This window comes from Periplaneta americana, chromosome 15 (genome assembly GCF_040183065.1).
Source record: "Periplaneta americana isolate PAMFEO1 chromosome 15, P.americana_PAMFEO1_priV1, whole genome shotgun sequence".
NCBI classification, from domain to species: domain Eukaryota; kingdom Metazoa; phylum Arthropoda; class Insecta; order Blattodea; family Blattidae; genus Periplaneta; species Periplaneta americana.
In genome coordinates, this window is record NC_091131.1 from 9,425,095 (window position 1) to 9,447,500 (window position 22,406).

Sequence of the window (22,406 nt, forward strand, 5' to 3'; positions counted from 1 at the left end):
CACATTTTAATTAATCGAACTAGTTTCTTGGGAATACCAAATTCAATAAGAATATCATATAATACTTCCCTCTTAACCGAGTCATAAGCCTTTTTGAAATCTATGAATAACTGATGTACTGTACCCTTATACTCATACAATAAAATATTAATTGACTTACGAAAATACAACTGTCTTCAAATTTGTATCACCTCAACATTATAAATATTACGCTAGTAGATGGCAGTAGTGTGTTATTATTAGCTGTTTTCACTGAACTCTGTGGACGGTTACTGGTCAAGAAGGCTTTGTTGATTCAGTTTCATTTTTATTAAAACAGTTGCATTCCACTTCAATTATTCCGATCCCAGTAATCAACGTCACTTGACAGATGATTTTCAATAAATCTTAGTATTAAACAATCTCTGATACGTGACTATTGATAATATCATATAGCGGAAGCTATAACATAACCTGAATAATATAAACGAGTGTTAGAAAAGTTTTAATTAGGGATGATTAAATAAACAAGAAACATTTTAATTAACGACGATGAAATAAAAAATAAACATGAATAACTTTAAAAGAAACAATTATGGAAAGTAGGTACAATTTTCAAATTTGAATGTTTTAGTGGTTGGTGGTTCAGTTGATTTTATATTGGACGTGTGCGTAAAGGAAGTTAACTCGGTGATGTACATGGTGTATCCCTCAACTTATTCAGGATTTCCGAATGGTGCTCTTCATTTATTTGTAAATAGTGTTTCAGGGAAGATGCATAGGTATGACCAGTGATCTTTATTAATTCTTGTTCTTGAATGCCAATGCGAGTCATATTTGAAACTGCTGTGCATCGACTGGAGTGGTTTGTAATTTTCTGTTTTTTGACGTCCAGACCAGTGCAGTTTGAAATGTTGGCAAACAAAGAAACAAATGCTAGGGTAGTGATAAAAATAAACAAATGCTAGGAACGCGATAAAATTAAACAAATGCCAGGGATGCGATAAAATTAAACAAATGCTAGGGTAGTGATAAAAATAAATAAATGCTAGGGACGCGATAAAATTAAACAAATGCTAGGGACGCAATAAAATTGTGCGATAAGCACCCATGATTGGATGAAAGACGTCCTTTCGTACAGTGTTATTGGTCAAAAGTAGTGTGACGTAGGAAAAGTGTAATAGTCAACAGGAAATGAAAATGCGATTTTATACTGAAAATGACCAAAATGTCACCTGTCTCCACTCTTAAGAAACATGTTATACGAATTGTCCTTGCACCTGAAAGACTGTACAATCTCCTGAGTTACTGACCGTGCAAGGCCTGCTGAAGAATACAAAGGTCTGCAGTAGATGGCAGCACAGACTGGGACGACAACAGTGACTGGGAACTATGTTCGTAGATGGCGCAACTGTGTTGGTTCGGTTCGGGTGGACGGCTCTTGACTTGTAAATGACAACCAAGCAACTTTCACCTCTTTACATTTGCTACACACAAGTGGAGGTTTGCAAATTTTAAAGTAACGAAATACAGAGACTTTTTCTGCAATATTGTATATACACTCCATGTTCATTATTTTCAAATAATGACAGTACAGAAAGGCAGAGCCAACTGCTACGTACACTTTTGTTTGATTCCAGCTACGAAAAGAAATTGTACACATTCCATAGTTTGATCCACAGCTCGTCGAAATGATCCGGACAGGACTGGAACGGTTCCGGTTCGTAAATTTCAGGAACCTTTCCGTTCCGTCTCGTAAGAAATGGCTTTTTTCCGTCTGAATCGTTTTAATTTGGTACTAATTATATATAACTCAACACAGTCTTCAATTAAGTGTAAATTGTGAACAATACTGACAAAGATACTGTCGATATTGTATTGTTTTCGTTTAGTCAACTTATCTTGTCTATGAGTTTGTCTGTTTTGGCTTTACTTCATTTGTTAACTGATACATTATTTAAAGCATTATTATTTATACAGGATGTTTAAAAAATACGGGGCATAATTTCAGGTATGTATTTCCCACATGTAGACAATCAAAATAGTTCATTACAACATGTGTTCGGAAATGCTTTATTTCCGAGTTATGGCCTTCACAACATTGAAATTTACCGGAACGTTTTTCTTTCCGCAGGTCGTTGCCGTCAAAGGAGACATTAAGAGGGCTCTCTCACAGTTCATTCCAAGGCGAAGGTTACATTCAGTGTTGTGTAGGCGTTAGACTGTGCGACATGTATTCAAATCAAGAGCTGGCAGAGATACACTTCATGTACGGTAAGGCGGACGGCAATGCTGCGCTGGCTTGTCGTTTGTACCAGGAGAGGTACCCACAGCGACAATGTCCAGATCGGAAGACATTTGTACGTCTCCATTACCGTCTGTGCAAGTATGGAAAATTTAACTCTCCTGGTTTAGGAAGGGGACGACCGAGATCTACAACTCCAAAAGTACAGGAGGAGATTCTGGAGGCTGTGAACATGACTCCTTCTATCAGCACATGAAGGGTAGCGTTGCAAGTCAATGTTCCTCATACGACTGTCTGGAGACTGTTGAAAGAGTATCAATTGTATCCTTATCATTTGCAACGTGTACAGGCCCTGTCACCAGCAGATTACCCTGCACGAGTTAGGTTCTGTCAGTGGTTCTTGCAGCAGTGTGGTGTAAATCCGAACTTTCCTGCCTTAGTATTATTTACAGATGAAGCACAGTTCACACGAGATGGCATAACAAATTTCCACAATCAGCATGTATGGGCGTATGAAAACCCAAGTGCAACTGTTCCATCTCATCACCAGGTGCGATTCTCCCTCAACATGTGGGCCGGTATCATTGGTGATCGATTAGTTGGACCCCATGTACTTGTAAACAGACTTACGGGGCAGGCGTACACAAAATTCCTGGAAAACACCATACCTCATGTTTTAGAAGACACTCCACTGATCAATCGTCAACACATTCACTTCTTGCATGATGGCGCTCCTGCACACTTCAGTCGTACGGCTCGCCGGTACTTGGATCGAAGGTTTCCTGATCGATGGATAGGTAGAGGTGGCCCAAATGCTTGGCCTCCACGCTCACCTGATCTGAACCCTCTCGATTTCTACTTGTGGGGCCATTTAAAATCATTGGTTTATTCGTCTCCGGTGCCTGATTTGGAATCCCTTCGGAATCGAATTGTGGCATGTTTTGAGGACATACGCAATACTCCTGGAGTTTGGGATCGTGTTCGCAGGTCAATGAGACATCGATGTGAGGTCTGTATTCAAGCAGGAGGTGGACATTTTGTACATCTTCTGTAATGACAACGATCTGCGGAAAGAATTTCAATGTTGTGAAGGCCATAACTCAACTATTTTGATTGTCTACATGTGGGAAATACATACCTGAAATTATGCTCCGTATTTTTGAAACACCCTGTATCTGAAGAAGTGGAAAAATTCAAATATCTTGGAGCAACAGTAACAAATATAAATGACACTCAGGAGGAAATTAAACACGGATAAATATGGGAAATGCCTGTTATTATTCGGTTGAGAAACTTTTATCATCCAGTCTGCTGTCAAAAAATCTGAAAGTTAGAATTTATAAAACAGTTATATTACCAGTTGTTCTGTACGATTGTGAAACTTGGACTCTCACTTTGAGAGAGGAACAAAGGTTAAGGGTGTTTCAGAATAAGATGCTTACGAAATTATTTAGGGCTAAGAGGGATGAAGTTACATGAGAATGGAGGAAGTTACAGAACGCAGAACTGAACACATTGTATTCTTCACTGACATAATTAGGAATATTAAATCCAGAGATGGGCAGGGCATGTAGCATGTATAGGCGTATCCAGAAATACATATAGAGTGTTAGTTGGGAAGCCGAAGGGAAAAAGACCGAGACGTAGATGGGAGGATAATATTAAAATGGATTTGAGGGAGGTGGGATATGATGATAGAGACTGGATTAATCTTGCTCAGGATAGGGATTAGGGACCGATTGTGGGCTTATGTGAGAGCGGCAATGAACCTTTTGGTTTCTTAAAAGCTATTTGTAATTATTATTATTATTATTATTATTATTATTATTATTATTATTATTATTATTATTATACTGAGTAATGTGGGGTAATAGTTATCATCTCGCTTTGTATTCGGAAAGTCCGAGGCTCGACTCCAGATGTCAGTTAACTTGATTTGGGCTTTTCGTGGTTTTCCCAAGGCAACCCAGGCCAATTTTAAACCGCTACTACTTCCTTGACCAAGGCTAGTTAACCCTTCATTTCAAATATCCTCTTATTCTCCGCCATAGCATGACGATTTCCAATAATATCATGTTTATGAAAGCCTAATGCTTGTTTTGCCTTACAGGCATTCGTGCACGTGTCCACGGCGTACTGTCATTGCGACCAGCCCGTGCTGGAGGAGGTGCCGTACCCTGCACCCACCGACCCCCACAACATCCTGCAGCTCGTTGACTGGATGGACGACGACACACTGGACTCCATTACTCCTAAGTAAGCGTACCTCTGGCGTATTTCAATAGCGTAAAGGGTTTTCGTATCAATTTAATGTTACAAAGCCCTAAATTCAAGCCATTGTACGAAGAGAGCGAGTGGCAACGTCTCGGCAGAATGCAGCTTACGTATGGTCTATTCCATCTCAAATCGACCGAAATATAGAGAAAATTGACCTTGCAATTTTTAAATACAATGAAACTTTTTCTGTCCGTAGACAACTGTGATACAATGCTTTGTGCAAAGTTTGAGGCATCAGAACTTCATAGTGTTTAAATTAAAAATATTTAAATTTATCGTATTTTCATAAAATTAGCAAATTTAAATTGTTGTGGCTCCGAAACCCTTTCACCCAATGGTCAAAATCATGGTTTATTTTGATGCTGAGAAATTAAAGTTTATATTGACATATCAACAGATTTTCTTACTTTTTATGGAAATGGAGAAATTTAGATTTTCCTTCATTAAGACGTCTTTGGCCACGAAAACAAATTTTTAAAATATATGGTTAGATTCCGCATTGAAAGTACAAATAAACACATATTTTTTACTGGTGGGACGTTGATAAGAAAGTATTGAAAAATATCAAATAAAGAAAATAAATAGTACGCGCGTGAACTAACCAGCTGACTGTGAGTCGGGAGATAGCCGAGGCAAACAAGGCCAGGAGACAAACAAGTGAAGTGTCGTCTAGCAGTCATGGCTGTGCTAGCTTTATCACAGGTTTTCATAAACACAGGAGTAAAATGACGCCCAACGCTCACTTATCTTCAACTCTCGGCCAGTGCTTGCGGTACTGCGCCGTTCAAGTCTAGGGGTGTGAAAATAATCTATTTAATACCCTCGAAACTTATTGCCGAGCCACTAAGCAAACAATGCCGAATCCCTCTTAATAATGCAAGGTTTTTTCTCAATATATATATATATATTTTTTTACATTTTTACAAATGGCCAAAAAGCCTAAACGCAAGTAAAATCATATTATCTGTCTCTCTGTGTACAATAAAAATAAGGATTACTTCTTAACATAACCTACCAAATGTCAGCTTCAAAATAAGCTCTCGTTCAATGTTCTGCAGTAAATGGTTCCAGAGTTCTGAGCGCTGAAAGAGGTTTGTTTTTATAAAATACGCACAATTTGTCGCTCAACAGTACGAAAACCGTTTGACTTTCGATAGCATATTTTTGAAAATGCACTCCCCTCAGCACCTTGTGTAAGTAGGGAAAAAAATAGAGTATAAAAAATGCAAGGTTTTTTACTGATCGATTTCATATGGAATAGACCGTACAGAGACTGACCGAGTTCATTGATCTCTTACATCTGTACACGAGTAGTGTTTTAGCGACGATGTTACAGGACTGCTCAAACTCCTAACTTAATATTTTAATTAACCGTGCATTTAATCACAAAACGTAGGCTTTCTGTTCACGTACGTATACTCTATCGTCCTTTTCAAGTTGCAAGAATATTTCACTTCACCCTGTATATACATACACATACATATAAGGTCATGTACATATAATATACAGAGTGTTTCCGAAGTAGTGTTACAAACTTTCGGAGTTGATGGCGAAGGGCACATGTATCAATTTGAGATAAGGAACCATGGTCCGGAAATGACAGAGTCGAAAGTTACAAGCAAAATTAGTTGTGTGAAAATGAAATAATTGTATTCCTCTGTACAACTTATTTATGTGTATTTATCTGTACATCTTACACACACTATATTCATCTGACGTTGTTTACGTTGTCTACTTACAGTATTCCATTCAGTGCGCTGTCTGAGGGATGGGGACAGGAAACTACACTAAAGCAATGCAGATAGCGTAATGTGTAACGGACATGGCCGGTCCTGATATGCACGTCTGTAGACAGCAGTGTATGTGTACAAGTTGCAGTGTCCAGTCGATCAGTCCTAGTGAAATGGAGGAGTACACGAGAGCGGAATATACAGACCTGATTTTCGAATACGGATGAGCCAATGGGAACAGTAGACAAGCTCACAGATTGTATCGGGCCGAGTACCCACGTAGGAGACATACGGCCCATACCATCTTTCCACGGCTGTTCCAAAAGTTAAGGGAAGGAGGGCACGTGGTGCCAAATTACAATTCCATTTCTACACAACTATTTTTGCTTATAACTTTCGACTCAGTTATTTCCCGACCATGGTTCCTGATCTCAAATTGATAGATGTGCCCTTCGCCATCATCCCTGAAAGTTTGTAACACCACCTCGGAAACACCCTGTATATACATTCATAATAATCGTGTCAATCAATGTTGCAGACTCGTGGGTAACCTGCCCAACACATACGCTTACTCCAAGAACCTGACAGAGCAGCTGGTCCTCAGTTATAGCTCCAAGTTCCCTATCGCCATTGCGAGACCGTCCATAGGTAAGAAGGTTATTACCAAAGCTCGGAACTTGGGGACGTGGCTAAGCGACCGGACTTCAATGTCAACAAACTCCCGCTTCCAGCGTGGAAGTACTGTTATGTCTGATGCAACAACATATTGATAGTATTACGATAGGTTGAAACACGTAATTTTATAGTTTAAGAGTTGATGATGGAGTTGTGTTGAAAATACGTTGTGAGTTGGTTGAAATGTATGGAGAAATTCGGCTTTTATTTTTTTTTTCATTGTACATAATCTTTAGTTTTTTTATTTAAGTCCAATTTTTGTTTTATAATATTGTGAATTTTTAATAGTAACAACAATGTAATTTATTCGTCACAACAATAATTCCTTTCTACAATTCACCTTAAACGCTCTCGTCAACAATTGGATCTTCACTCAACACAGTATTCGTTATAGCACTCCACCGACGACAATGACAATTTACTTGGACTATTACGCACAACAATGAACTGTTAATCTTAACTAATATTTACAAAGCACTATTTACAAATCAGAACTATCAGTTCTCAGTTCACAGTTCTTCTAGCTCAGTCACTCGAGTTCACAGTATCTCGAACCACAGACCTTCAGAGACAGTTCACTGTACTCGAACTCGGGTCCCTCCAACTGCGGTCCACTGCACTCGAACTCAGGTCCCTCCAACTGCAGTCCACTGCACTCGAACTCAGGCCTTCGGCTGCTGACGCAGTTGCGGACGCACACTCGAGTCGAACTCCGGTACACAAGACTGGCTTCCTTGCTCTGGCTTTCTCACTGACTGAATAACTGAAAACTCTGCTGTCGTTCCTTCGCGTCCGTAATTTATAACCACAGCGACGTAGCCTCGAAAGTTCGAATTCGCGAGTCTTCCATTTCGACGGATTTCTCGGCCTCTCTAGGCAAGCAGAAGATGCGCACGCAAACTCTCTCCACTCTCTCGCCGCGTTGGCCCTTTCCCCTCTACGCCGCGCGCCATCCCAAATTGCTGCGCGCGATCTTCTCTCTTGCGGGACGCTGGTCGTGAGTTCGAATCTCACGTCGCTGTCACAATATATAATAAAAATAAACATGATAAACTTTACTGTTCTCCTCTGTACATTTTATTACAGTGTATGACTACGTATATTCCAAGATTTTCGAACCCATAACTTCTTCGCCTGTTAGTTAAACCTAATTTCAAACGAGAAAAATTTATTTCCACTGGGAGCAAACTTAAAATACTTAATATTTTCACTGTCACTGTTTTCCGTTCGATTTTGAGCAGTTGGTAGTTGATCTCGTGTCTAAGAAAAATAAGTGTATCCTCAATTTTTCTCGAAAATAGTTTTCAATTTGTGTGTCATACTACTTGATCCAATGGCTATGGACAAATTTTCCACAAACTCAAGGGACTGCACTATCTTTCAATGAATGCCTATAGTTTGTGTGTGGCACAACTTACAAAATATAAACTTTCTGTTCGAAGAAAATAACGTATCTCCTCCGAATTCCTCCACGAAATTCTGTACCTAAAACTTAAAAAATGTATTTTCAAACTTCTATAATACCCATCCGAATAATATGTATTTTTCTAATTCCTCTAACAGACCGTTTACCTGTAATTCTCTCAATGTCATTGGATTCGACATGACACAGTTTCCTCGTCCATCTTCTTGTCATTCGATGTGACCACTTTCTTAGTACACACGACTGTCCCTGAGTACTTGCAGCGTGAGCTTTGTGTACATTGTACCTTAACCTTACTCATGCACACGACACACAAGTCCCCAAGTTCCGAGCTTTGGTTATTACTTATTACATAGACGCAAGCCACGTGCACTCTCCTTACTTCATTATTACAAAGGGAGAGAACACACAGCTTTCATTCATAGATAATGCAGTACATTTTTTCCGCACTCACTTTAGGAATGAATGCCTATGACAATGCGAAATTGGCAAATATCACCACTGGCACAAATGTCAGTTTTCCTACGATCCTGCCATGATATATTCATGCAGCAATGTCAGTTATATTTGTGGATGTTGTACAATTTTCTGTCACAAAATATTCACATTGATCTCATAGTAACAGCTAAGTCGAATACTGTAATCCGCGATTTAAATAAAAAGTCATCCCAATAATTGCTTCCTGTTTCGTGCGAGCAGAACTTCCTTAGAAATGCCCAAAATGTAAGAAATTTGTACCTGAAGTGTGCAGTGTTGCCACCAGTAAAGAATTTTCCAACTAAAAATGCATTCAAAAACAAATCAAATAATGCTAAACAACTAGAATTCATGTTTTCCTTTAATTAACTTCCATATCATATTAAATAACTCTAATTACAGATATTTTGCTAGATCATCTAAAAATCAATGATTAGTAAGTCACCATCTACATCATCAGCTTCATCAGGTTGAGCCGGCAGAGCGGTAGAAGTTGGAACTGTAGTAGAAGTTGGTGTAGATCGCATTTATATGTCTCAGTTGCTCCCATTTGCTTAAAGAAGCGATGCAGGAATTTTATAATTATGCCAGTACCGGTACTGATTTTTTCTGTGTAAACCAGTACGGGATCCCAAAATTCCAATCCCCTGGTCTGCAATCATATGTTCCAGATTTTGTTCCAACATTGTTAGACTAAAAATTCTTTCGACTTCTGAATTCGACCTAGGAAGAACCAACCTCAACATCATAAATATAATTCTTTAAATGGATTTGTGGTACTAAAATTACGATAATTAAATACCTCACACCAAAAATGGCAGAATTGTTATAAAAAAAACTAGATTTCAATTACACAGCATTTTAAAACACTGCATATTTTCCCATTGACAGCTAAATTACTATATTCGAAACTGGACTGTTGTTAAAATAAACCAGATTTAGTCCGAAACAACCGAGATGGCAACAGTATAAATGTGGACTGTGAAAACGAGTGTACGAAAATTCCGGACAAAAACACGTTTCTTATAAAAAGACCTTGTCATGGGCTAGCAAAAGCTACACGTAAATTCCGGAATGAATATGCCCGGTGAAGTTTACTAGGCAAGAGTGGTAGTAAACAAATGAAGAGCGCAGAGACGATCACTGTTTATAAGAGTCTAACAGTTCATTCTAGTTGAAGTTACCTAGGTTCATTCTGTAAAGATCCATCTAATAGAAAAGCACGGAGAGTACAACTGTCGTAACTTGAAGTCATTTAAATATTGCGGATGTCATATTTATGCAGATGACGTTCAATTATACATTTCCGCCAGTCCTGATAGACTAAGTGACTGTATTAATAGACTCAATAAAGATCTCGAATCCGTTTCATCTTGGTCTCAACAATTCGGACTTAACTTAAATACAGATAAATCACAGGCTATCTTATTTTCGAATAAAAGGTTAATCCCCGATATTAATAAGCTCAATCTTCCTCCTGTGACTCTGAATAAAGCGGTCATTCCATTCAGTTCAACTGTAAAAAACCTGGGAGTTCATTTTGAATCTAACCTTACCTGGGACACGCATATCAAACACACATGCAAGAAAGTATTTTCCACTCTTCACTCATTAAAAAGATTGTACCACTATCCAGCTTAATTAAAGCAGATGCTCGTACAGACTCTTATTATGCCTCATTTCGATTATTGTGACGCTTTATTCAGTGATCTCGGGGTGGATTTATCCCAGAAACTGCAACGTGTTCATAATGCGTGTGTTCGTTTCATTTGTAATGTCCGCTACTACGATCACATTTCGCCTTCTTTCGATAAATTATTGTGGCTCAGGTTAAATGAGAGGAGAAAGTTACATTCCCTTTCTCTCTTATACCGAATTTTGCACACCTCTACTCCCTCTTACTTATCTGTCCGATTCCACAGTCTTTCTCGGTATCATAACTTTAATACTCGGTCACAATATGATAACACGCTAGAAATACCACTCCACACATCATCTCTTTATTCTTCATCTTTCACTGTTGCTACTTCTCGTCACTGGAATTCGCTGCCGCCTGAAGTCAAGGGCTGCCGAACTTTAATTTCCTTTAAATGTAAATTAGAAAAATATCTTATGATGAGTTGCCAGATCTAACGTGTTGCAAATGTGTTCCACTGTATTTTTTTTCTTATTTTTATTATCTAAATCGTGTTTATTTATCACTTAACGCCAATATGTATCCCACTGTGTTGTTGTTTTTATTATTAATCTATTTTTTGTGTACATTTTATTCAATTGTCGGTTTCTGGTTTAATTATGTAAATCCTACTTAATTGTAATCTACAGACGTGGACAAATTATTAACAAAATTGACGATTTTTATGATAATTCTGTTTACAAAATTTGATTTTTCAATTTAGACTACAGTTGACAATTTTGCATATTTCTTTCATTACAATAGACAGAAATATGCAAAAATGTCAACTGTAGTGTAAATTGAAGAATTAAATTTTGTAAAAATATATAATAAAAATCATCAATTTTGTTAATAATTTGTAAATTAGCAAAAATGTCAACTACAGTCTAAATTGAAGAGTCAAATTTCGTAAAACTGTAAAATAAAAATCTTCAGTTTTGCTAATAAATTGGAAATATCCAAAATGTCAACTGTATTCCAAATTGAAGAAACGAATTTTGTAAAAATATATAATAAAAACCTTCAGTTTTGCTAATAATTTGTAAATATGCAAAAATATCAAATGTAGTCCAAATTGAAGAGTTAACTTTTCTAAAAATATACAATACAAATCTTCAATTTTGCTAATAATTTGGAAATATGCAAAAATGTCAACTGTAGTCTAAATTGAAGAATCATGTTTTGTAAAAAAAATATATATAATAAAAATCTTCAATTTTGCTAATAATTTGTCCACGTCTGTAATACTAATATGTATACTAATGTGTTTATTTTTATTTTTACTGTGTACATTTTTCTTTTTTTATTGAATTATCGGCTTCTGTTTTTATGTGATTCGCATTTGATTCTAACAAATTAATATGTATTTCACTATGTTTATTTTTATTTTATGAGGTAAATTTTATGTAACTACCTCTTTTGATCTCATTATGTATCAGTATGTAATTACTTAATTCTGATCTAGTTTTATGATCAACTGTGTAAGCAAGTTTTAATCCTGGTTGAGTGTAGGCCTTAAGGCCTTAACTCTGCCAGGTTAAATAAAGCCATTATTATTATTATTATTATTATTATTATTATTATTATTATTATTATTACTATTATTAATGTAGGGAAACAAGTTTAACTACATCAGGTTTCCGATAAAATCTGCCAATCCTAAATCTTGTAAAGTGGAAAGGAACTTGTTAACCTAGCTTCAGTGACCCCACATGTGTGTACATATTTTAGAGCCAAAATCGCCATTACAATATACAAACAATTACAATTAAATCCAATTTCACAATAAAATTTCAACTAATAATCCACAGCGTCTTTTCACTCTCAGCAATTTACGTGCACCTTTTCCCTCCCCTACTCCGCAATTTACGTGCACCTTTTCTCTCCCCTACTCCGCAATTTATGTGCACCTTTTCTCTCCCCTACTCCGCAATTTACGTGCACATTTTCTCTCCCCTACTCCGCAATTTACGTGCACATTTTCTCTCTCCTACTCCGCAATTTACGTGCACATTTTCTCTCCCCTACTCCGCAATTTACGTGCACCTTTTCTCTCCCCTACTCCGCAATTTACGTGCACCTTTTCTCTCCCCTACTCCGCAATTTACGTGCACATTTTCTCTCCCGTACTCGGCAATTTACGTGCACTCATCATCAGTTTGCTCCGCAATTTACATAACGAATTAATGACCGATTTAACCTTATTCCGGAATCTACAAACTACGATGAAATAGAAGCTGAGCCAATTGCAATTATATTTCTCGATTGTCATGAAAGTTGACGAAAAACTGTGAAAACCACCAAGAAAAAACATGGTAACAACAAGACACTATACTGTGGAAATGAAGCCTGCCTCCGGAAGAAAAATAAAATCTGGAGATCTGAACCGAAAATACTGTATATACCGTAGCCTATTATTATAATAATCCTTGTGTGATAATTAGACAATGGATGCGTGATGACTTAATGAGAAGTGAAGTTGTTTCGTATCGGAGTATATGGCACGTGCCGCGCCGTCCGTCTTTTGTGTACCTGGCGAGTACAGCAGCGTACATAACGAAGGAACCCCGGTCCACATTGCAACGCAATGTGTGCAGTTGTGTTATCCTGCTCAAGTATTTAGTACGAGTTGAATAGTGTAGTGCTGATCCATTCATAATGTGGAAGTCAAAACGTTAAATTCGCTTACAGATACGAAATGCAATTAAGAAGTATGAGAGTGACATTTTATGTATTAACGAAGACAATATCGTGTGCAATGTATGTAAAATTGAAATAAAAAACTAGAACAACTCAGGCTATAGAGAAACATTGCAACAGTACATCGCACAGGAAATGCGTTGAAATTAAATCTGAGAAATCATCATCATCATCATCATCATCATAATCATTTAGTTGTGCGGGTCTAAACGACACGTACAACATGATGCTCAGTGCAAATATTCCTCTAAGGAAATTGAGTGATCCCCATTTTAGAGTTTTTCTTCAGAAATTCTCTCGATACAAAAACTATTTAAGCGATAGGCGAAGACGATTCAGCTTCGACAACTTACGAGAATATATCGTCGTTTACTGCAACGCTGGTAATTGCATCAATGATGACGAGGACTGAACCTTGCAAGATATGTACTACAGTACTACAGTCAGTGGCGGTGAGTCAATAAGAGCACAAGAGCATGTGAACACCTTGTTTCCATTAATGCACGACTAGTTTTATTATTTAATACCGTATTGGCGTAGTGGGGATGTATAATATCAAGATCGAGTATTTTAAACTTCCCGCATCTTGCATAAACTTCTTATGTAAACTTGGCAACATCCGTTCACGTACAAGCCGTGCTCTTTTCAAGAAGGTTACAGAAATTTCACGCATGCGCGGGAGAAAATTGTCTTTCGCTGGCCGCTTATGACTCGTCAAGAGCACAAAGCATTAAGTGAACAGTGAATCTATCCTACAGATGGCAGGTGCATCGATGCCTATCGTTTACGTGCTATATATCGAGGAGAAAAGTCTGTATTTTAGCCTGCAGGTGTCAGCATCTCACTGTCGGAACGTTTACTTTATGTCGATGTGTGTACAGTGCTGCTACGAGAGTGAGGTTTGTGAATTACTATACTTCAGTTTCGGCATATAGCATAGTTTGGCTTTCAAACACGTGCTGGCAGAATGTGATGGTGGTATGAATTTAAATATCTGTATGGTGGTGTATATTATTTAAGAATAATATTTACTGGCATGTATCTATAGTAATCAATCTATGCGAATGGGATTACAGTACTGGTATAGGCTATAGTGTATCGGTGTGTTGTGAATCAAAATATATTACTGAACACACGCTTTTGTAAATTGTTTTATGTATTAATTTTTAACAGACGTAAACAATGAACTCTGTTCAAGTAATTTTGAAGAGTAAATAATTGGGTGAACTGGCTTTCCAGGAAAAATTGGAAATAAAAAGACTAGGTTTCATTATTATTATTATTATTATTATTATTATTATTATTATTATTATATGTTGTTTTGAATTTGTATACGGTTTTTTTCGACAGTGAAACATTGGAATCATGACATTTCATATTAGGCTAAAAACGTACGATTTCAAATTCTCTTCGATTTTGGAACACAAAATTGTGAACACAATATTTTATCACGAGCCGCCACTGACTACAGTACGTTATTTTTCTTTTCCTTCTGACTGTAGGGAGATACAGTAGCATGTTGACGTCGTCTGTTTACGTTTAAAACCTGTTCAGCCAATGGTCTGAATGAAAAAAAAATGTAACATATTGTAAATGTGCACCTACATTCAACGATAAGTCATCCTGCAACCACCGTCTAATGATAATATAGAATATTCACCTACACTGGGTCAGAAGTGTACTGAGAGTTGTAACAGTTCACATATTGAGGGTGGAAAATGGTTGTAAGGTTATTCTGTAAAACAGTCAAGTAGATGTACTTCGTTTTATTTTACAGTGACGGGGATCTGGAAGGAGCCGTTGCCTGGTTGGGTGGAGAACCTGAACGGTCCTACAGGGCTGCTCGTGGGCGCTGGCAAGGGCGTGATCCGCTCGATGCACTGTCGAGCAGAGTACAACGCTGACGTCATGCCCTGCGATATCGCCATCAACGCCCTGATCATACTGGCCTGGAAGGTGGCTGCCCTCAGGTAGGCATTACTGTGCGCTATGTAAAGATTACTAATTTTTGGTCCTACAGAATTACTGTACCATCTGTTAAGGTTATTATTGGTTAATAACGGAGAAAAATTCACTCCGACGCCGGGGATCGAATGGGAAACCAAAGGAGAAAGATTCGATCCGGTGCTGTGGATTGAACTTCGGCGTAGTTCAGTGGTAGAGCACTCAGTGTGTATAACTGGAAGTCCTGGGTTCGATCCCCGGCGCCGAAGCGACTTTTTCTCGTTATTAACTTACTATGTGCTTTGACTATAATTTATATGTGTACAAAACCGCCTTTGCTTATCATAAATAAATAAATTTTCATTAACGTTTTCGATACATGTGTATCATCTTCAGATGTGAAATGTTAGATTAATATGATGAAAACCTTGCCTATTAGATGGAAATTAATGTGGTAATTTTCGGGTCATATTAGTGTGGTTGCTTGGACTTAACTTAGGTTGATCTATGATATACATGCTATGTTAGGTTGAATCACTGCAAGTCATGTGATATGATCTAAAATATAAAATAAAACTGTTTAAGAATTGTAACCACTATTAGCGTAGTTATTGAAATGTGAACACTTTGTATAAACACTTTAAAAGTTTAAATCACTTTGAACATGTGTAGGCTGTATTTGCCGATTTAAATCACTGCAAGTCATGTGATATGATCTAAAATATAAAATAAAACTGTTTAAGAATTGTAACCACTATTAGCGTAGTTATTGAAATGTGAACACTTTGTATAAACACTTTAAAAGTTTAAATCACTTTGAACATGTGTAGGCTGTATTTGCCGATTTAAATCACTGCAAGTCATGTGATATGATCTAAAATATATAAAAAATTAAAACTGTTTAAGAATTGTAACCACTATTAGCGTAGTCAATGAAATGTGAACACTTTGTATAAACACTTTAAAAGTTTAAATCACTTTGAACATGTGTTGGCTGTATTTGCCGATTTAAATCACTGCAAGTCATGTGATATGATCTAAAATATAAAATAAAACTGTTTAAGAATTGTAACCACTATTAGCGTAGTTATTGAAATGTGAACACTTTGTATAAACACTTTAAAAGTTTAAATCACTTTGAACATGTGTAGGCTGTATTTGCCGATTTAAATCACTGCAAGTCATGTGATATGATCTAAAATATATAAAAAATTAAAACTGTTTAAGAATTGTAACCACTATTAGCGTAGTCAATGAAATGTGAACACTTTGTATAAACACTTTAAAAGTTTAAATCACTTTGAACATGTGTTGGCTGTATTTGCCGATTTAAATCACTGCAAGTCATGTGATATGATCTAAAATATAAAATAAAACTGTTTAAGAATTTTAACCACTATTAGCGTAGTTATTGAAAAGTGAACACTTTGTATAAACACTTTAAAAGTTTAAATCACTTTGAACATGTGTTGGCTGTATTTGCCGATTTAAATCACTGCAAGTCATGTGATATGATCTAAAATATAAACTAAAACTGTTTAAGAATTGTAACCACTATTAGTGCAGTTATTGAAATGTGAACACTTTGTATAAACACTTTAAAAGTTTAAATCACTTTGAACATGTGTTGGCTGTATTTGCCGATTTAAATCACTGCAAGTCATGTGATATGATCTAAAATATAAACTAAAACTGTTTAAGAATTGTAACCACTATTAGCGTAGTTATTGAAATGTGAACACTTTGTATAAACACTTTAAAAGTTTAAATCACTTTGAACATGTGTTGGCTGTATTTGCCGATTTAAATCACTGCAAGTCATGTGATATGATCTAAAATATAAACTAAAACTGTTTAAGAATTGTAACCACTATTAGCGTAGTTATTGAAATGTGAACACTTTGTATAAACACTTTAAAAGTTTAAATCACTTTGAACATGTGTTAGCTGTATTTGGCGATTTAAATCACTGCAAGTCATGTGATATGATCTAAAATATAAAATAAAACTGTTTAAGAATTGTAACCACTATTAGCGTAGTTATTGAAATGTGAACACTTTGTATAAACACTTTAAAAGTTTAAATCACTTTGAACATGTGTTGGCTGTATTTGGCGATTTAAATCACTGCAAGTCATGTGATATGATCTAAAATATAAAATAAAACTGTTTAAGAATTGTAACCACTATTAGCGTAGTTATTGAAATGTGAACACTTTGTATAAACACTTTAAAAGTTTAAATCACTTTGAACATGTGTTGGCTGTATTTGCCGATTTAAATCACTGCAAGTCATGCGACATGATCTAAAATATATAAAAAATTAAAACTGTTTAAGGATTGTAACCACTATTAGCGTAGTCACTGAAATGTGAACACTTTGAAAATCACTTTGAAAAATTATAATCACGTTGAACATATGTTGGATGTATTTGCCGATTTAAAGTTCGTTGAATAGGGCAGTTTCTGTTGATCTTGATGTTTGACGTTGAACTAAAGCGCAGTGTCGTTTTGTCACTAACATGTTTATATTTTGTTAAAATGCGTGTTGTTAAGACGTTTCATCCAATTGTAGTTGATGAAATTGATGTAAATCATAGATATATTACTGATACAATATGGAGGTTATCAGGTCCATAAATTTAGTACAGCCTGGCGTGTCTGTAACAATGTGAATAAATATTAATAAATTGATTTGAAAATTTGGCTGGTATTGTATTAATTTTGGTTAAAACTGCTTGGGGTAATGGCTATTTCGAAAAGAAAATTAACTTACGGTTTGACATGTGTTGGTCTGCTCGTGCTAGATGCTAGGCTGATACTAAAGTGATGGACTTGCTCACAGTATTTTAAGTTACGTATCTAGTACCGGAAGTGGAGGGGGGATTGATGGGACCTGTGTGTGCGTTTGTTTGGGCGGGAATAATTTGAATAAATTGAGAGCACGAGATGTGTCGAGGAAATGAGGTCCGATTGGTTCTATAAGTTGACCTCTTCAATCTTAATGTTCAAATTCGAGAAAAAATCTATACAATGTCGAAGAAAGTAATTTCAGTTCCAGAAATATTAACATAACTTCGGAAGATGTAAAGTTAGGGGAGAGTTTGGTAGTATCGGACACCGGGTAATTGGACAATGCGTTTCTTTCATCTACTACCGTATTGTAGTACCTGAATGACATGGTTACGTTGCTATATGCTATATACTATCATCTGGTGGTAGATGAAAGAAACTCACTGTCCGATATTACCCGGTGTCCGATACTACCCAACTATCCCCTAATGTCAGAAAAAGGAAATTAAATTTCGGAAAAGATCAATCTAATTTCGGAAAGCTTTAATAGACTATTATTTAAATTATTTTTATTTTATTCTATTTTGAATAATATTCTATTAACTTAGATGTGGTTGCACTAAATTAATACAAATGGTGACAGCAACAATTCTTGTTGCCATGTTAACGAATATTGTCAATAAACGTTGTTCATAACTACAATATTTGTGAAGAATGGGTAGAGCGGAGAAATTTCTCTCCGGCACCGGGACTCAAACTCGGGTTTTCAGCTCTACGTGCTGACGCTTTATCCACTAAGTCACACCGGATTCTAGTTCCAGAATTTTCCTCCGTTCTACCCATTCTTCGCCATATGGTAATGCAGAATTCTTGCACGGAAATTTACTTCGGTACATCATAGTAGTATAATACAATATTTGTGTCCTCGTGAGAGAATATGGAGAATGAATTTCATTTAACATGTACATATAATTTAATTATACATTGTATCTAAAAAACAAAAGAAAAACATATTTCTGGAATGTTCTATAATAAAAAAAATAAAAGTAAAAGCTTTCGATATTCCAACTCAAATAATTAAGGTATCAAATAAACATGATATGTGATTATGCAGTTGGTGTACATAGGTAAGTATTGGGCATTTGTTTAATAATTGGCATCGAACTATTAACTTTTAATTTGCCGCGGAATCAGAGAATAGCTCCCCATACACTGCCTGAACACTTTGAGATAGGTTGAATTTGCATAATTTTACCTATTAGAAAAGTAAAAGTCATTTAGCGAAAAAGATTAAAAATCGGAAATGTCTTTCCTATAAATATTCTCGGCCTTTCCGAGATTATCTAACTTTCATTATTGATACTACGCTTTAACAAATTCACAGAACAGTAACTTGAAAAATATTTAAAACAGAGCTGTGGGGTTTTCACTGCGTATTTCTTTACTCTGTGGCAACGGCCACAATTAATTTTGTCAGTTTATTTTTGAGACACGCTGTATATGTAATGTTACTCTATGGCTGAAAAAAAATGTAAAAAACATTTAAAATCCTGAGTTCATTGTTTTCTGAGTGTAGTATCATTTCAGATATTGAATCTACATTTTATAAATTTAAGGTAGGCCTAAGCTTTTTTGAAATTAAGTATATTTTTTCTGAATAGAAATTATGCATTTTCAAAATTTATGTTAACTTTTCTGAAATTAAAATTAGTTTTTTCTGAAATTGAGATTAGCTTTTCCGAAACTGAGTCGAAACTGTATAGATAATAAATCTATAGCAATCGTTTTGCCTTATGATTTCAAACTGTATTTCTATACCGCGATGTAAATGTAAAAACCTCAAATATCTGCAGCAAACTATCGGCTCCATCATCAAGGAAGACAAGAAAATGGCAATGTCCTTTTCTCTTGGTTTTGCTTTTGATAATTTGTCAAGAGTTTTTCTGTTTAGATCTGTGCACCATTCATAATCACCGATTACTAAAACATGGCTAGCTGACACCTCATTTAACCAGAGTAGAGTCTATGATGGTATATTGTTTCTATGAAGTGACTAAAGGAAAGCATCCATACCGCTGCAAAGATAATAGTCAACGTCTAAAAACGACTGCGCTCACTACGTTCTACATCGAAATGAACGTATCCTACATTTTCGTTTGCATTTGTTTGCCTTTGGGCGCTGTTATATTTGCGAGTTGCGTTTCTTTGTTTTTGGCTGCAAATGAAAAAAAAAAAAAAAACATTTAAAATCCTGAGTTCATTGTTTTCTGAGTGTAGTATCATTTCCGATATTGAATTTACATTTGATAAATTTAAGGTAACCTTTTTTGAAATTAAGTATATTTTTTTCTGAATAGAAATTAAGCATTTTGAAAATTTATGTTAGCTTTTCTGAAATTAAAATTAGTTTTTCTGAAATTGAGATTAGCTTTTCCGAAACTGAGTCGAAACTGTATAGATGATAAATCTATAGCAATCTTTCTGCCTTATGATTTCAAAGTGTGTTTATATAGCGTGACATATGTAAATGTAAAAACCTCAAACATCTGCAGCAAACAATCGGCTCCATCATCAAGGAAGACAAGAAAAGGGCAATGTCCTTTTTTCTTGGTTTTGATTTTGATGATATGTCAAGAGTTTTTCTCGGAAACCATGTCTATGGAATACTAAAAGAATACACCACTCTGAACACCGTTAAAGTGGCCAAATCATGTTTGATGAAAGCACATTAATAACACTAGTGTATAATATTTCCGATATTGAATTTACATTTTATAAATTTAAGGTAAGCTTTTTCGAAATTAAATATATGTTTTTCTGAATAGAAATTAAGCATTTTCAAAATTTATATTAGCTTTTCTGAAATTAAAATTAGTTTTTCTGAAATGGAGATTAGCTTTTCCGAAACTGAGTCGAAACTGTATAGATAATAAATCTACAGCAATCTTTTTGCCTTATGATTTCAAACTGTGTTTCTATACCGTGACATATGCAAATGTAAAAACCTCAAACATCTGCAGCAAACAATCGGCTCCATCATAAAGGAAGACAAGAAAAGGGCAATGTCCTTTTCTCTTGGTTTTGCTTTTGATAATAATTTGTCAAGAGTTGTTCTCGGAAACCATGTCTATGGAATACTAAAAGAATACACCACTTTGAACACCGTTAAAGTGCCCAAATCACGTTTGATGAAGCAAGTTGATAACACTAATGTATAATATTTACAGGCCAAAGAAGCCATTTATCTGCAATCTTACCGAGTCCGGGGATAACCCGATCACGTGGGGCAACATCCTGGACAGCGGCAGGAAGCACCTGTACGACAACCCGCTGAGCGATGCCATCTGGTTTCCCGACGGCAGCATAAAAAGCTCCTGGATCATGCACACGTTCTGCGTCATCTTCTTCCACTTTCTGCCGGCCTACTTCATTGACTTCCTCGTCACACTCTGCGGAAAAAAACCTTTGTAAGTATACTGTTTTCGCTGTAAGAAAAATCCTAATGTAAACATAAGCACGTTGCTATCATACCCGTGATTGGCTCCCAGTCGAAACACTCGCATGACGCAGGAAAATGTAGTTCGTATTTAGAAACCATAATCTTGCTTTATTTGACAATAAAAAATTGAATTCTAGTCGTTAAATAAGATGAAACATAGAACTTCAGTCATATGTAAAACTCTATGTAAAAGAAAGCTACTTTTATATTTTTTTACGTACTATTAACGCGGATGAATACCAACAGTAATACCGAGGTAGTCTGTTCTTGTAACAAGCTGGCGTCACGTAAGCACGTGGTACTGAAGCATGGCTTCTGCATCCTCGGTGTGTGTGGTTATTAAACATAGGAGTGGAAACCCTCTGAAAAGCGGTGAAAAACAAATAGTCTTAAATGTATATAATAAGTTAAGTGAGTTTTAATTACAGTAATTATAAAGTAAATATTTCCTAAGCAAACGAATGCATAGTAGTGAGGTTAGGCCTACTTGACGAGTAACGGGAAATGTTTAACATGAAACAGAATGTACAACAGTAGGCGGGAACATGTACTGAGAATCTATGGCGCCAAACAGCGGCCAATGAAGCCTCACTTCAGTCACGTGCTATTGTTTACATTAGGATTTTTCTTACAGCGAAAAGATTATAGAGATAGTGCTGTAGTGATGGTGTTAATAATATTCATTTGACATATCTGTGCCGGTGTCGATTTTTTAGTAGGTTATTTTACGACGCTTTATCAACATCTAAGGTTATTTAGCGTCTGAATGAGATGAAGGTGATAATGCCGGTGAAATGAGTCTGGGGTCAGCACCGAAAGTTACCTAGCATTTAATATTTGAGGAGAAAAATTCGCTCCGGCGCCGGGGATCGAACCCGGGTCCTTGGTTCCAGTGCTGTAGATTGAATTCGGCGTAGCTCAGTTGTCAGAGCGCCTGGTACGTAGAACCAAGGACCCGGGTTTGATCCCCGGCGCCGAAGCGAATTTTT

At 36.3% G+C, this 22,406-nt stretch overlaps 1 protein-coding gene across 2 annotated transcripts in view; it reads left to right on the forward strand.

Moving 5' to 3' along the window:
- LOC138714617 (putative fatty acyl-CoA reductase CG5065) overlaps positions 1-22,406 on the forward strand; it is a 163,695-nt gene that overhangs the window by 131,517 nt on the left and 9,772 nt on the right. For both annotated transcript variants that reach the window (XM_069846645.1, XM_069846646.1), the window contains exons 4-7: positions 4,335-4,480; positions 6,770-6,879; positions 14,959-15,151; positions 21,146-21,385. In XM_069846645.1, coding sequence (XP_069702746.1) covers positions 4,335-4,480; positions 6,770-6,879; positions 14,959-15,151; positions 21,146-21,385 — 689 coding nt within the window. The remainder of the gene's footprint in view (positions 1-4,334; positions 4,481-6,769; positions 6,880-14,958; positions 15,152-21,145; positions 21,386-22,406) is intronic.